Source organism: Phoxinus phoxinus (assembly GCF_949152265.1).
Source record: "Phoxinus phoxinus genome assembly, chromosome: 19".
Classification (NCBI taxonomy): Eukaryota; Metazoa; Chordata; class Actinopteri; order Cypriniformes; family Leuciscidae; genus Phoxinus; species Phoxinus phoxinus.
In genome coordinates, this window is record NC_136894.1 from 14,515,267 (window position 1) to 14,531,497 (window position 16,231).

Consider the following 16,231-nt stretch of genomic DNA (forward strand, 5'->3'; position numbering starts at 1 on the left):
TATCCTTGTGGCAAAATTTTACTTTCACAAACAAAAGATTTCTTAAGAAAATGCCTACTTTTATAGAATTCTTATGTGAAGTAAAATATTTAATTAAATCACTAAGAGTAATTGATAACATCAAATGTACTTCTTTTTTGAAGAAATATGATGAGATCTTTCATGTACCATGATTTATATATTTCTTTTTTTTTTATTAATTTTTTTCTTTTTTTCTTTTTCTTTTATGTTTCGTTCTTTCTATCATTGTCCTATGATTGTGCAAGATAAGAATTTACTTGTATAACACACAATTTTAGACATGTTCTGATCTCTAAGAGATGCGTGTTTGCACTATTGTAAAGAAAATTCTTGAATAAAAAAAAAAAAAAAATGATGTCCCTTCTGTCATTCACAACTCTCCACAAGACGCTGCGACATTACACATGGTGACTGTGCTCGCACTGTGTTGTGGGAAATGTAGTACAGTCATGCTGTGGAGCTTTTCTCCCAGAAGCAATGTCTCTCTCTCTGGAACTACATTTCCCAGAATGCACGGCAACGTCGCGAATGATTAGTCTTTACACGTGCTTATGGACGTGTTTTAATACACAATAAATGAAAATAGGTTAAAATGCGGTGATATGTATGTGTAGTGGGGAACAAGTATATACGGACATTTTCGTACTTTATTCAGAGAGAAAAAACTATTTCCTCCTGTACTAAATGTATGTACTCTATCTATCTATATCTATTTATAATGCTGTTACACCTAGGTTATGTTTAGAATAACATACTTCCATTACCTAGTACTAAAAAAAGTATTCCAAGTTGGCTGCAGTGCTGCCGCTGCGCAGTGAGTGATTAGTCAGAAGCAAGTAGCTACTTGAAGCATTTCGACTGCTATTGCAGACGCCAGTCCTTTAGGTGGCGCTGCGCTGGTTTTCTCATATAATGCTGCAGTGAAGCTCGGGAAGTGCGCTGTTTGTTGGATACATGATGGCGCAAAACTCAAGTGAGTGCAGCAACATTGTTTCAGTCTTCAGTGGTCTGTGTGTTACACAATCATGGCGTTGAGCACATGAACTCTTAATATGATTTATAATGTTTGTCTCTTAAATTCAACTAGACTCAATCAGTCTTTGCAGACGAAACAAGTGCCGAGACGGACGCTTGACATTAGCTGTTGTAATGAACCCAACACTGACGCACTATAATTTTACGTTTATATTAGTCTATCTACGTAAACTGAAATCATGACTTATGTTTTTCTCCCCTGTGGTCCATTACTATTTTTAAAAAGGCTAATGCACATTTATAACATAAATACTAATGCACTGCTTTTCTATGCACAGGATTGTTTGAGGCGGATAGTAAATATGCTGATCCAAAGGACGATAAGGACAGCATTAGATCTTTAGATGGTTCCCAGACTTCTTCATCATCATCCTCACTGAAGAGACGCAGGGATGGTGATGAGGGGTATGAAGATCACTCTCACAGGAAGAAGCTGGTAAGCTTGCACCATCATAATTGAAATGAAATGTTCATATACATATTTCTATGTAATGTACGTTGACTCGTTATAAACTCAAAGACGGGGGCCAGTTGTTTACTCCAGGGAATTTCCTCAGGATATTTACAGTTTATTAAAATTTAGTTGTAGTTCTCAATCAGGATACATTTTTTTGACAGAAATAAAAACGAACCAGGGACTGAAGTACAATAGAGTTGCAAGTTCTGAAATTTAAGAGGCTTTGGTTAAAAACATATTTTTTTGTGTTTGTGTAATGTATCCAAAGTCTTGACAGGTACGTATAATCACAGACTAATTTAATCTTCATATAATTCAATTTGATCACCCTTACTAAGGTTAATTTATTATTATTATTATTATTATTATTTCCACAACATATATGTATTTAAAATGCATGAAATGTATAAAATGTTAAATGGACCCTTTCTAAATGTCCCCAGAAGCGGAAGTCATCATAGTTCGGTAAACTTATATGGCTGTGAATGGAAATTATAACAATTATAATTTTTGCACTCCCATTTGCTCCAATAACAAAAGAAAAAAAATCCACAATAGCGTTTTTATGATTTTACAAAAGAGGAAAAAATATCGAGCGATTGATTACATCAGTCAGATAATGTCATTTGCCGTCACACCCTCAGCCATTGTATTAGAAACGCTCAAACATCAGTGTTAACTAGTTTTCTGTCATTCAATGGCAAGGCAATATAACAAAGTATAGTGTTACAAACATCAACAATGGAAAATGTAACATGCAAAATATCAAACCATTGTTTGATGGAAAAAAATATACATTTATTTGATAGGGACAGGGCTCATCAATCAACAGTCAATCAGACACCGTAAATAAGCCAGTTTACCCAACAGGCTCATTTTCATCTGTTGTCCCTTGCCTAAAATGAGAAAACATGGCAAATTATCACAAATAAAACTCACAATTATCCACAAATAATAAATTCAAATGAAGAAAAGAAAACAAGCATTTTTGCAACTGGTCATTCAACTCTGAATCTAGTTACTGGTACTGAGAAAAAGTGCTAGTGATAATAACGTCTCAGTGTGCCAACTGATCTCCCCTGCTCAGTTCAATACGTATGCTTCATGTTTTGCAGGTCACAGAGGAATCATTACACAGTGAAAAAGTGGCCACGCATTATAACAAACTTCAGGAGTGTGGCCTGGCAGAGCGTAATAAAAGCAGGATAGTCCACATGCGCAACTTCAACAACTGGTTGAAGAGCGTTCTTATTGGTGAGAAGAGCACAGGCTTACTTTTCTCTCTCATGTTTCATGCCACTGTATTGGTGCCTTATAGTGGCATGTTTGTTTGTGGTTGGGTTAGTCAGGGATGGTAATTATTAACTGTTCTGAGGTCTGTGTGTTGGTCTCCTCAGGGGAGTTCTTGGATAAGGTGAGGCAAAGACGGAGAGATATAACCGTGCTGGATCTGGGTTGTGGCAAAGGTGGGGATCTTCTCAAATGGAAAAAAGGACGCATTGATAAACTGGTCTGTGCAGGTAACTACACAATCCTCCTCATACTTTCCAGTGTCTGTAAAGTTGTATGGTCCTGTTTACACCATTATTAAGATTTCTCAGTGAGCCATAAAATAAAAACTAGGGCTTTTTTTTCGCTTTTTGAAATGGTAAAGCCGTAACCAACAAAGTTTAAAGGCCTTTTATCACAATTATTGCATGTTTAGTGGTTTGCTAGTAAATAACACGTTGCAATGACATTTCAGTCCCTCCAGAATTCCATGATTCTGTGCAATATTTAACGCAAAATCAAGCAAACTCCGCAAAATTTGGAGAAGCTTGCAATTTTTTTTTTAAATGTGGATAATTTTAAAAATGCTAAATATCAGTCCCATATATTGATCGACCACTAATCAAGAGCATTCACACTTATTTATCTCTATCCACTTGTGATCAGACCATCCAACACTAATGTTAACAGCAGGTGTAAACAGGGCCTAACTTGCTCGTAAATGTACATCTTTTTGCAAAAATGTCTTCATATTGGGAATCACACTTACTTCTGTATTCATGTTTGCACGTCACAGATATCGCTGCTGTGTCTATTGAGCAGTGTCAGCAGCGCTATAATGACATCAGACGGAGGGGTCACCCGAACGACCGCACGTACTCTGCCGAGTTCATCACCGCAGACTGCAGCAGGGTACGAGCCTGTGTTTTTTTGTTTGTTTTTTAGCAGTGCAAAAAATTACACCATGTTTCATTTGTTAGAGGGACTCTGTTCATTTTCAAAAAGGAGAAACATGAAAGTCATCATTCAGTACCTGATGGTACAGGGTCACATACTCTCCGTCTTTCTCAGGAGCTGCTGTCGGAAAAGTTGCGAGACCCTGAGATGCAGTTCGACTTGTGCAGCTGTCAGTTTGTCTGTCATTATTCATTTGAGAGCGAGGAGCAGGCTGACACCATGCTGAGAAACGCCTGTGAGAGACTCCGGCCTGGAGGATTCTTCATCGGAACAACTCCAGATGCATATGAGCTGGTGTAAGCTCTCACACACACTCCATGATATATTTATATCTATTACGGTTTAAATGCACAATGTGTTGTAGGGATGGGCTAATTGTGATGTTTATATTTAGTTGCTGTGTAGCAACGCGTTGTTACGGGAGGAGCGCATCCACAACAGGAGCTGCACATTCTGACTAGCACATTACTTAGTTCAAGTTCACTTGTGCATTCCCGTCATTTTGTGCAGGAATAAGTTATAAGTGATATTATGTTTGTTGTATAAATATCTGATTAATCTCATATAGGATTTACAGTATTTTGTTGAGTTAATTAGCCCGCTAACAAGGCGCTTCAGTTTACGTGTGTTCATTCAGATGTTTAGCTTCAGCATGTGCAGCTCAAACAGCAGTGCTGTTATTTGATATATTAATATATTACGATTATTACTATATATTAAATACAGTACAAAAATTATAATTAAGGCATGGGATTAAATTATATATTACAAAAAAATAAAAAATCTGCTTCAATATTTACACTTCTGCTAAAACATTTTAGGTTAAGATTTGTAAAAAAAGAAAAATTGTGCATTTATTTTAACAAAAAGAATGTAAAATTGTGAAAAATTATTATAATTTAAAATAACTGTTTTCTGTTTTTAATATATTTTAAATACATTTATTCCTATGATGCCAAAGCTGAATTTTCAGCATCATTACTGAAAATATCAGAAATTATTCCAATATGCTGATTTGCTGCTCAAGAAACATTTCTTATTATTATTAGCAATGTTGAAAACGGTTGTGTGTTTGCTTAATGTTTTTGTAGAAACAATGAGAAATCTTTTAACATTATAAATGTCTTTTACCTTGCTGAATAAAGTATTAATTATTTTTATTTATTTATTACTGATCCCAAATTTTTGAACAGTAATTGTAATTGTACACTAGAAGTAGGACATACAGTTAGCAAAAACTATATAAAATATTTATAATTTATTATTCATATTTAATAAGTTATTTCTATACAGCATCATGACAATACTTTGTATTATTGACCTACATATATTCTTTACTCAAAAGCCTACAGACCTTTATTTTTAGTAATTTGATGCAAACAAATCATTCAATCCGTTTAAACTGATTCACTGAAATGGACGGCTTGAACTTTTTTATAGAAATGAATCGAACTTTCCAACAATATCTGCATTTTCGCAACTGATGTTAAATCAAAATGTCTTTGTCATCATGGTCAAATTAAAAACACCAAAATCATTGCAATATTAAAAATAGTGTGATTCACAATGCCAACTACATAACTGATATAGTAATTTATTCAACTATTAAACCTCACACATGTTAGCTATGTTCTAAAGCAGAACAAAACAGTAATTTTTTCATGTTAACCAAAACTTTCAAACTGATTGTTTTTAAATAGGAAGCGCTTGGAGGAGTCAGATTCCAACAGCTTTGGAAATGAAGTGTTCAGTGTGACCTTCCAGAAGAAAGGGGAATACCCTCTGTTCGGCTGTCAGTATGACTTCAACCTGGAGGGGGTTGTCAATGTCCCAGAGTTTCTGGTGTATTTCCCACTGTTTGAGGAGTAAGTGTCTTATCTCATCTCATCTCAAAACACATCGCGTCATCATGATTGTTACTTTCCTGATGTGCCAGCAGAGGGTGCAACAGCTTCATAAATATGTGCTGTAGTGTCAGAGATGGCCTTGATTTCTAAGTGTATTTCTGCTTCTAGAAAATTAATATACAAACATATTATTCAACTGTAATTTTTGTGTTATGGAATAAATTTATTAATTTAATTAATTTACTTATTTTTTTCTGTCCAGAATGGCAAAAAAGTACAACATGCGCCTGGTTTACAAGAAAACCTTCAATGAATTCTTTGAGGAGAAAGTTAAAGATGAGAAGAACAAGGTTCTAATGCAGTGGATGCAGGGGCTGGAGGTATGTGTGTCGGATTGTCACTGGCTTTTCATAATTGATGAATCTGTTGATGGATTATTCTATTCATTATTTAGTCTCAACAATTTTATCTGATTCTGATGTTTTTATTGATTATTGCCAAAAACACAATAACTGCACATTTTGTCACTGTCAATGACAGCGTTCCCACGCGTCCTGGAAAATGAAAGACCAATTTTGGGAAAATGGGAAAAAAAGTTAAATGTCCTGGAAACGTTTGCGTTGTCCTGGAAAATAATTTTTAATTATTATTTGCATTTAAACACATTTAGCTTTACAAAAGGTCTATCCATTTCAGCAATATAATTGACAAAAACGGTTACAAAGAGTTGATAAATCAAAATAATTTAGAGTCAAAAATACATAACTCATCAGTTTATGCCATTATGTATACCAGATGCGTAATGTGCCTTGGTGCGAGCAGATGCAATTAATGCATTCAAAAGCTAGCTCGATTTTTCCCTCCTCCTTATCCCATCCCCTCCCTCCCGTGCTTCCTGAAACAGTCTTGAACGCATTTCTTTTCCTTTTCCCTCTTCTTTGTTATTTGTTCATCGGAACGCCGTCTCTTTGGTCGTATGTCGGCCATATAAAAATTCAAAAGAATATAATTCTAACGCTAGTCGTTGTCTAGGACATCTCTCCTCTAGCTAACTTCCCTCTTCATGCATCTCTCTACTCCACTCCCCACCCCCTTTCGTGTACATGCGCACTAACCCCCAAACCCAAATCATTCTTGTCGGTTATTGGCCGGAACACTGTTCGTTATGTTTTTTACTATGTTAAAAATCACGTGACACCGCTTAGATCACCTTTAATATGTTGATCTTTTAACCCTTTAAGCCTACATGCATTTTTAAACTCTTAACGAGTGCTGAGTAGTCCCTCTAAAATGGTGTACCATTGCGGGCGCGTCCTAGCTACGAAAAAATTTATAATATTTTTGAAAGCTTAGTCTAAACTTGACAATTAATGTAGCCAATTTGATTAACTCCTGAGTAGTGCTGAGTTATTTGCTGCCCATATGTAAATAATATACAGATTTATGTCACATTTTCGCTCGTAACTTAATGAAACATGCTCCAATTGTGGAAAACAATGGCACATCATTATTTGCAGCAGATTCTCACAATTAAAATGAGTCCAAACCTAATCCATTACGTCAATCACAAGATATTCCTCAGTGAGTTACGACACATAAAACTCCACAGGCGGTAACTGAAAACATAGATTTCACGTGGCCTTTCGCTCATAACTTCATGAAATATGCACAAGATCGTAGAAAATGGCACATCATTACCTACAGTGAATGCTTCCTATTGAAATGAGTCCAAAATCAACATAATCCATTGCATCATTCACAAGATATTACTCATGGAGGAAAAATTAGAAAGATATGTAAAATTATGTATATGTTTTACTTTTATCAGCAGTTTAACACTTTTAAAATTTTAGAAAAATTAAAAATTTTCATTATCAAATAATACCTATCTTTTGACTCTCCTTGCTATAGTTTTGTAGTTGTGACTTTACTTCTATGTATGTCACTCAGAAAAAAACAACTCTTAAGGCAGCGTGTATTAGCCTGGCTCCGTCCTCTTACGTACTACCGCTCAATTTGATTTCCCTTCAGTACTAGGTCTGGGATTGCGGTATATTCTTGGGTTTGCTCCGATCAATTTTTTACCGGTCCAATCAGTCGAACAGAGGGAGTGGCTGAGAACGATGATGTTGAGGTCGTGCGCTAGTTTGAGTCTTCATACGTCACGACCAAACGTTAGCGATTGGTTATGGCAGATCCAGAGTAGCTCTGGGCAGATCCAATAGTTTTAAACTTCAACAGAGGACCCGCCTTCAAGGAAGTTAACGCTTGTCAATGGAGAGTGGCCAGACTCTCTGTACAAATGAAATGTACGAGAGTCTGGTAGAACCAGGCTAAGCGTGTCCACCAAAGCCTGCTGAAAACTCCTAGCTATGGGCGCTTGAGAGCGTTTTGGCAGCACAGCGTTATTTTCATTTGAGAATGAGATGCTTTGCTTGCTTGTAGTATCTCATTCCACAGATAGTTTGTTTCTGTATTGTTTCTATTTAAAACGGTCTTTTCAATGTAGAGTATTTGCTCTGGCTCTTGTTTTAAATTCTTTTGTTTCGTTATTATGCTTGTTGTCATCTGTTGACGTTGTGCAAGCAGAATGTGATGGTTTGTCTGTGTGGTTTTTGTCCCGCCCCTCCTCCACTGCGATTGGATGGCTGGGTATACAGTGACAGTGATGAACTCTGCGTTTTACCCAAAGTCGAACATCTTCAACTTTTGCTGAGCGCTCAGCGTTTCAGTGTAAAATAGACACTCAGCGCCTCGTTACGCTCATGGCGTTTTAAAAACGTGGCTCTCCCATTGAAAACAATTGGAAAAATGAGCTAGCCGCAGGAAAAACAACAACGCTTTGGTGGACATACGGCCTAAAATGCCTTCAGGGCTTAAGGGGTTAAATGCAGCTGTTTTTAACTTATTTAGTTTGGAATGTGTTCTCTTTTTTCATTTGTTAGTTGTATTTAGTGTCATTTTATCAATTTTAAGTTTAGTATTAATGTAACTTCTGGTATTGATGACTTAGTTTTTCATGACTCTGAAGCGACGTCGATGTCTAATTAATTAATTTAATTTGTTTATAAAATAACGGCATACTTTTGTTTCATTTATTGTTTGTGTGTCCATGCATTTTCCTGTGTATGACTGATGTCTTCAGTAAGTTTGACTGCATCCACACAAGCGCACATCCTCAATCAAATGCAGTTGTCATAACTGCAAATTAGCACACATTGAGCATATTTAACACACTTCAAATCCCTCTCACAATCAGCTGTAATCCCATTAGCATGCCAGTGGCAAAGTGAATATATCTGCTCCATGGTTCCGTTCTTTGTACCTCGCTTAATACATCTGTGATAATTTAACAGATTCCATATCTTCTAATTGTGATTATTGATTTCTGGCTAATTTGGTTCTTTAAACAAATAAAACAAATGAACAGATTTGATTAAAATATCTGGATTAAGTTTAAAATATCTGGATTAAGTTTGATATTACTGCGTGTTCTTGTGTCCATTAAGAGGGCAGATATATATCGATCCTCAAAGCCATGATCAGCAATGCAGCGATTGGCTGGTATCATGACATCAACATAATGGCATCAAATAATTAAAAAAGAAAACAACCAAGCAGGAAAAATTACACAAGTTTTAATATATAAATGAAATGTGTAAATGTTTGTTACACAATTCCCGATATTTAAATTCACGTTTCTAGTATATGTACATGCTTTACACTTTTTTTTCTCAGTGTCAAGACTAACGTATTTTTTTCATTATTTCATTTAATTTGACTTGTGAAGTAGATTATGCTTCATATGGGTCAATAACATTTCTAATGGCACATCAGACAGCATTTTGTAGGTTGTGCACTGCATCAGGCCACCCATATAATAGCTGTCACCATTCAAATGAATGCACAGTTCATACTAACTGTATGTAATGCGTGTAAGGCTCCAATAACATTATGAGATTAGTATTATTACCTCACAAATAAATCTCTCAATGAGTAAAATTGGCTATGTCTGTTGTTATAAATTAGACTACACAACATAATTATTTTTAAATTCATTAAAAAAATATTAAAAACATTAAAAAAACAGGCTTTATGTATAATGCGTTATAAAAGTATGCCTTGTAATGCATCTTATAATGCAGTGCATGGTCTCATGAATAATTGTAACCACAGTTATAATACATACCGTAATAATACATCTTTAGAAAGTATATTGCATTAAAATGTGACAAACAACCAATTTCAGATGTGACAATGAATCTGTGAAGATTATAATGCATTTTAACTTTGGATATAGTTATTTATAAAAAGATATAATGCATTATGATGTAAATTTGTGCATATCTATAATGCATTATAGATAAAGGCTTTAAGTAAAGTTATCAAAATATTTCTTGTAAGAAAGTAGCAATGCCTGAGACAGACTTTCACCTTTAAAAACAGTCAAATCTCGTTTATGTGATATACATCTATGACAGGAATTCCCAACGCATTCTCATCCTTGGGCGTCATATACTGACGCTTTTGACAAATCGTCTACATCCAACGCACATGGCACCCTTTAGCGCCAATATGACACGCACAGAGCTTTGTTCGGTTATGGGGTAGGGTTAGGGTTAGACCGCTAGGAGGCGCCTTCTGGCCCATATCTATCTGCATCTCATATTGACGCTAAAAGGTGCCATGTGCGTTGGATGTAGACGATTTGTCAAAAGCGTCAGTATATGACGCCTTGGGATGAGATCGGGCTGGAATTCCAGGATGAGCTTCAAAGAACCTAATAGTCAACAGTAAAATCCACATACGGAGAATGGCCCCTTGAACTGGCTTAGAAAAAGAAACTGATGAAACCGTTTTGATTTATACCCGTTTCACTGTCAGCCAGACCTCTTTCTTTTCTTCTGTAAAAATTATGGCACATTTTGTCATGTATAAGGTATCATATTATCTGGTTTGAATACTGCTATTACTGTTCTAAACAATGAGACGTACAATGTTCACCTGGTGGACTATAAATTGGGTGAGAAATCCTATAGACTTAACACCGAAAAAGAATATAGAATCTCGTAGAGAATTGGGGTTTGGCTCATTTGACTCAAACTAGCAACCAGCCAATAAATAGTGATGCAAAAATGTACAGTCCCCTAGCAACAGTATAGTAAAATGAACTGGCATATCTCAGCACCATAACATTATATAGGGATATATTGGGGTGGACTGTTTTGACTTGACAGGCAAGCAGTTTTACATATCACTCTTTGAACTGTATAGCCACGCCCTAGCAACCTTAGTGTATCCTAGCAACTGTACACCAACGTGAATTCGACAAATCTCATCTCTACAAGATCATAGAGACATAGAAGTTGGCTTTTTTGATATCATGGGCAGGCGACTGAAAATATCACCATGGTAAAGGTGTACAGACAGACACCATAGCAACCATGTACAGCACCCTAGCAAATGTATTGCAGCACGAACAACTGCCTAGTAAAGAGTTGTATTTACTGTTATCTGTAGACAATGATGCCTGTAGAACCATGTCACCTTATCCGTCAAACAGTTTTGTGTCATCTTGTTGTCATAGCAATACCCTCCAGATGAGAGGGGCCGACTGGCGTCCGACAGTCCAGGGGAATACGACCATGCCAAGAGAGTAGCTGCGGATCCTGCTGTTAGACATCCACTGGTGAGCCTTAATGTGTTTTTTTCTTTTCTTTAAAAACACAAAGGAAAAAAATCTTTGTGTTAATTGTGTTCTGATAGTTTGCTCTTTCTCCACAGGGAACCTTGAGCAAGTCTGAGTGGGAGGCTACAAGTACGTGGTGATGTTCTTCCTGTTAAACACTGGTGTCTTTTGATATTGAAAGCTGCTTTAACTTTCTGAAACATCTCAGATATTGTCTCTAAGGTTTCTCTGATTTCACAAAACATGACAAAAAGATGTAAGATATTAATACAGAAGTCATGATTGGCTTGTTTGATCTTCGTATTCATAAGTATGAATACGAAGTATGACATGCATGGAAGTCTCATTTGCATTGAAAGCTCTGCCCGCATACAAGCCAAGAAATTTAAGACCCCAGCTGTGAAAACTCTTTTCTTGGCCATCAAAGAAAAAATGATTAACTTTGAAGAGCTTACTTGCATCTTCACTAATAGAAAAAGTAATGTCATGTTATTACCTTCCTTGAAGCACCATGTTTAAGATGGAGATGGATATGGATATGAATGTGGTTTGCATTCAGTACTATAGTATATATCAAAATAAATTAATGTTTATCATATTTCATGACAGACACTCTCCTAACAGTACTCTCTCTCTCTCTAACAGTATGTACACTAACACTCAAAAGTTTGAAAAAACTGAATACTTTTTTTTATAAGCAAGGAATTAATGAAAAGTGGCAGTTAATACATTTATACAAAATATTTTTTTCAACAACTAATCCTGATTTTTATCACAGTTTCTAAAAAAATATGAAGCAGCACTACTGTATTTAATATTGATTATTATAAACGTTTCTTGAGCAGCAAATCAGCACATTAGAATGATTTCTGAAGGATCAAGAGACACTGAAGACCGGGTGAATTATGATGGAAAAAAATCACAGGAAGAAATTACATTTTAAAATATATTAACAGAAAACAATAATTTACTATTTGAATAATCTTTCACAATATTACTGTTTTTACTGTGTTTTTTATATATCAAATAAATGCAGCATTTGTGAGCAGAATATACTTCTTTCAAAAGCATTAAAAAATATATTTTCGACCCTAAACTTTTGAATGGTAGTGTAGCTTTTATTAAATATTTTAAACATATATATATTTTAAATATTTAATTCAAGTTTGTGTGCATCATTTGTTGTTATTTATGGAGTAATATTTAGTTAAATGCTTTATGTTGTATTTAGTGTAAATATTAGTTTACTTGGAGTAAAATTATTGAGATTTATTTATTCCCAATTGAAGGTAACTGGTTTACACCTGGTATCAAAATTAATTTAGGTTGATCCTATATATATATATATATATTTATATATACATATACACTATTAGGTTCATCCATGTAAGCTGCCTAACAAGGGTTTTTGAAACTGAACGTGTAGTTGAGTGTGACAAAATAGAGGCGTGGGTCTCCACAAAATCCGAACGCAAGTGGTCCGTGTTAAATAATAGCCGATCTAGTGCTGGAATGTGAAACACACCATGTGGAACCAGGCTTTCTTGCTCTCTCGATTTCCGGGAAATTGTATATAATTTGTGAGCGTCAAGGAGCTGCTATCAATATGCGGGAGGCTCCCGGGCCTTTCAGGAAAGGTGGGATGTGTGCATGCATTGTTTTAGGATTAGTCCACAAATGTGAAAGTGAATGCTGATGATACTTCATTGTGTACTTCCATACAGTATATTTCTCGTTTTAATTTATTTCAAAATAAGTGATATTTTAGCAGTTAATTTTACTACATTTTGCATGCGATTATCATGATGTCTCGTCCTTAACCTTGACCAACAACTCTCCTTCCTCTTTCTTTTTTTTAGGCATATACCTGGTGTATGTGTTTGAGAAAATGTTATGAGTCTGAGGGATTCACCATCGAGCTGATGTATCTGGATGAATGACCCACAGTTGTGTCATTCATTCGGTTTCCAAAAGCCTGCTGAGCGTGTCCATTCTGCAAACCATCAAATATTTTTATACAAACGGAGCTTTTCTTTCGTGAGTGTTTGTGTGTTCAAGTGTTTTTTGAGCTTGTGTAAGGAAGTGAATACAATTCAAATGATCAATATTCTGTCTGATACTGTATTTCTGTTTGTCTGTAACCTTTTCACCCGCTACCCTTTCTCTTCAAGTCAAGCAATGTACTAACCCTGTAGATCTTATAGTCACGCAGTCCCTTTGGGTTTTGCTTTGATTGTGATCTACCCTTCCCTTCTACTTGATTGAACTCTGTCTTGAGTACCGGTAGTAGGTCTTTTTTTTTTTACCAAACAAAACAAAGCTCTGTCCATTTGTCAAGAATATTGTTAGTTAAAACTGTAAAGTTTTAATTGATATCATGTTTAATGTATGACTAGGCTGTTTTCTGAGGGAGGAGTGCGTCCAACTTCAAATTTAATTAATACAATCTGGATTCTTATTTTATTTTTTGTACTCATCATTTATTTAGTAATAATGGCGCAATGTGTTTCTCTCCAAATGTATTTGAATACCATAAAATACGTTTATTTCTGTCTTTACCTTTCTGATTTCAGTATGTAGAGTTAGATGTTAGTCCTGCAGTTTATCAGGGAATGAAAACCTGGTTTAGGAATATTAAACCTTGAAGTACATAAATTGTATCCCTGTGTCTATTAAGATTATTTTCAAGGTACAATACACTTGGTTGTATACACTCTTACATTACAAAAAGCGCAGGAAAGTACATTATCATTAAACAATATTATTAGAGCTTCAATTTCAAAGTTTTCAGACATTTTAAAATATATTACAAAATATTAGAACATTACAATTTGAATACACTTAAAATAATGTATTCCTGTGATGGCAAAGCTGAATTTTCAGCAGCCATTACTTTGTTCTTCACATGATCCTTCATTCTAATATGCTGATTTGGTGCTCAATAAACATTTCTTATTATCAATGTTGAAAAAAGTTGTGCTGCTTCATATTTTTGTGGAGATTGTGATAAGCTACCATTAAAAAAAAATAAGAGACAATAAATAATTTTACTCAGCAAGGATGCAGTAAATTGGTCAAAAGTGACAGTAAAGACATTTACAGATGTCTCTACATACAGATTTTTTTTTCTTCAAATTCACAGAATCTTGAGAAAAATACACATTTCACAAAAATAATGCAGCACATGTTTCTTGAGCACCAAATCAGCATATTATAATTATTTTTTATTTTAAAATGTATTGCCATCTTTATTATTCTGACCAAATAAATTAAGCCTTGCTGAGCATAAACGACTTCTTTCAAAAACATTTTAATTATCCCTAAATTTTGACTGGTAGTGTATATCGTGCAAGCATCTTATTACAGAGAATGGTGTGAGAACCAACTAGTGAGTGGCAGTTCTGTGGAATAAATTGCTTTTTTAATGAGAGGTCAGAATGGTTGAAGCTGACGACAGTAGCTAATATAATCATGCAATTGCTATGTTTGTCAGGTTCTGCTCCTGTCAGGTTAGAGCAGGAAACTGAGGCCAAACTAGGCACAAGCCCACCAAAAATAAACAGCAGAATATTGGAAAAATGATGCCTGGTCTGACGCATCTTTCTGTGGTGACATTCAGATGGCATGGTCAAAATGTGTAAACAAGATCAATGGAACCATCCTTCTTGAGTCAACAGTTAGACTGGTGGTGGTGTAAGGAGTATTTATTCTGGCACACATTAGGCCTCTTAATACCAGCTGAGTTTAAAGTCACCATGAAATCAAATGGACATTTCAAATTGGGAGGATATTGCGGTCCTATAATTGATTATCTTTTTTTTTTTTTCATGTGCCCACGTAATAATCTAAATAACTTCCCCTCTCTCTTGCAGCAACATCTCTTCTCTAATGACGTGTCAGTGTCACTCACATGAGATCATAGCAATAGCAAACCACAATGATACAAACAATTCCCTTTGGACAAAATGAAGTCCCACCCTACATTTTTTCTTGTTCAAGAAGCCATTACTCGGATATATACGTCACTATAGGGAAGAAAGGATTGTTGCAACTTCCGTTTAATGTCGACTTTAAGGGAATTTTCCAGATTAAATACAAATTAAGATCTACATCTGCAACAAATGTTGACATGAATACACTTTTACAAGCATAAATGTGAATCTTGTATTTTTTAATTACTCTGTATGAAAATGTGAGTTGTAAATTTGAGCAAATCATCCTTTCATCTTATGTTAAAATAATCTTGTGATACTTTTGAAATTGTGTATTTTAATATGTATTCTAGAACAAATTGTTGCCTTAAGGACAATTCTCCCCCTTTTCTACACTAGTATTGTTGCTGTAGAGCTGAGACACAAGGAAAGGAAACAAGGATGCACAAATTAGAAATGAGAAGCACCCAGGGTTTCCTTCCTTTCCTCGCATCTCAGCTTCACGCCTGTAGGGTGCGAGGGTGTTTCCTTGCTCATGACTCCTCAGGAAGCTTCCTCATTCCTTGCCTCCTTGCGGTGCAATTAGAGAATTGAGATGTCCTTCAATATGGCTGAGTTTGAATATTTATTTACCACAATAGTGATTACTCGCTAGAAATGGCATCAAAAGTGGAAAACGCTGGTCAAAAACATTTACACACAAACTGACCACCAACCACAACTTTCAGACGCAGTCGTTCTGGTTTAGCTTAACTGTCACGGAATGGAATGCACAGGATTGTGGGATTCCAAAGGTAGCGAAGGATACATCTATGCCTTCAAAAATCAATCAAGGTATCTCAGGAAACAAAAAAGTGAAGCTAACATTGATTCGTACATGCATTGACCTGTCTTACATACATGTCTTCCTACCTTGCAATGCATCCTCTGAAGGCAGTGTTTTTTTAAGATTTCAGACGCAGCCCCATAATGCTACAACAAAGATTAACCCCTAACCGAACAGGCAGCTTTCACGACCAATTGT

The 16,231-nt window shown here is 35.5% G+C and overlaps 1 protein-coding gene across 1 annotated transcript; it reads left to right on the forward strand.

The window, feature by feature from the left end:
• The first annotated feature begins 534 nt into the window (after positions 1 to 534).
• On the forward strand, positions 535 to 13,829 carry rnmt (RNA (guanine-7-) methyltransferase). The gene is made up of 11 exons (XM_079591028.1): positions 535 to 994; positions 1,335 to 1,492; positions 2,629 to 2,767; positions 2,911 to 3,033; positions 3,579 to 3,694; positions 3,854 to 4,035; positions 5,440 to 5,604; positions 5,849 to 5,966; positions 11,174 to 11,275; positions 11,371 to 11,404; positions 13,135 to 13,829. Exons 1-11 carry the CDS (start codon positions 976 to 978, stop codon positions 13,170 to 13,172), a joined length of 1,194 nt encoding a protein of 397 aa, XP_079447154.1. The 5' UTR covers positions 535 to 975; the 3' UTR covers positions 13,173 to 13,829.
• The last annotated feature ends 2,402 nt before the right edge of the window (positions 13,830 to 16,231 follow it).

Coding starts and splice junctions, on each gene's coding strand:
- rnmt (XM_079591028.1), top strand. Junction 5,605..5,848: donor TATTTCCCACTGTTTGAGGA/GTAAGTGTCTTA, acceptor TTTTCTGTCCAG/AATGGCAAAAAAGTACAACA. Junction 11,405..13,134: donor GTCTGAGTGGGAGGCTACAA/GTACGTGGTGAT, acceptor TCTTTTTTTTAG/GCATATACCTGGTGTATGTG.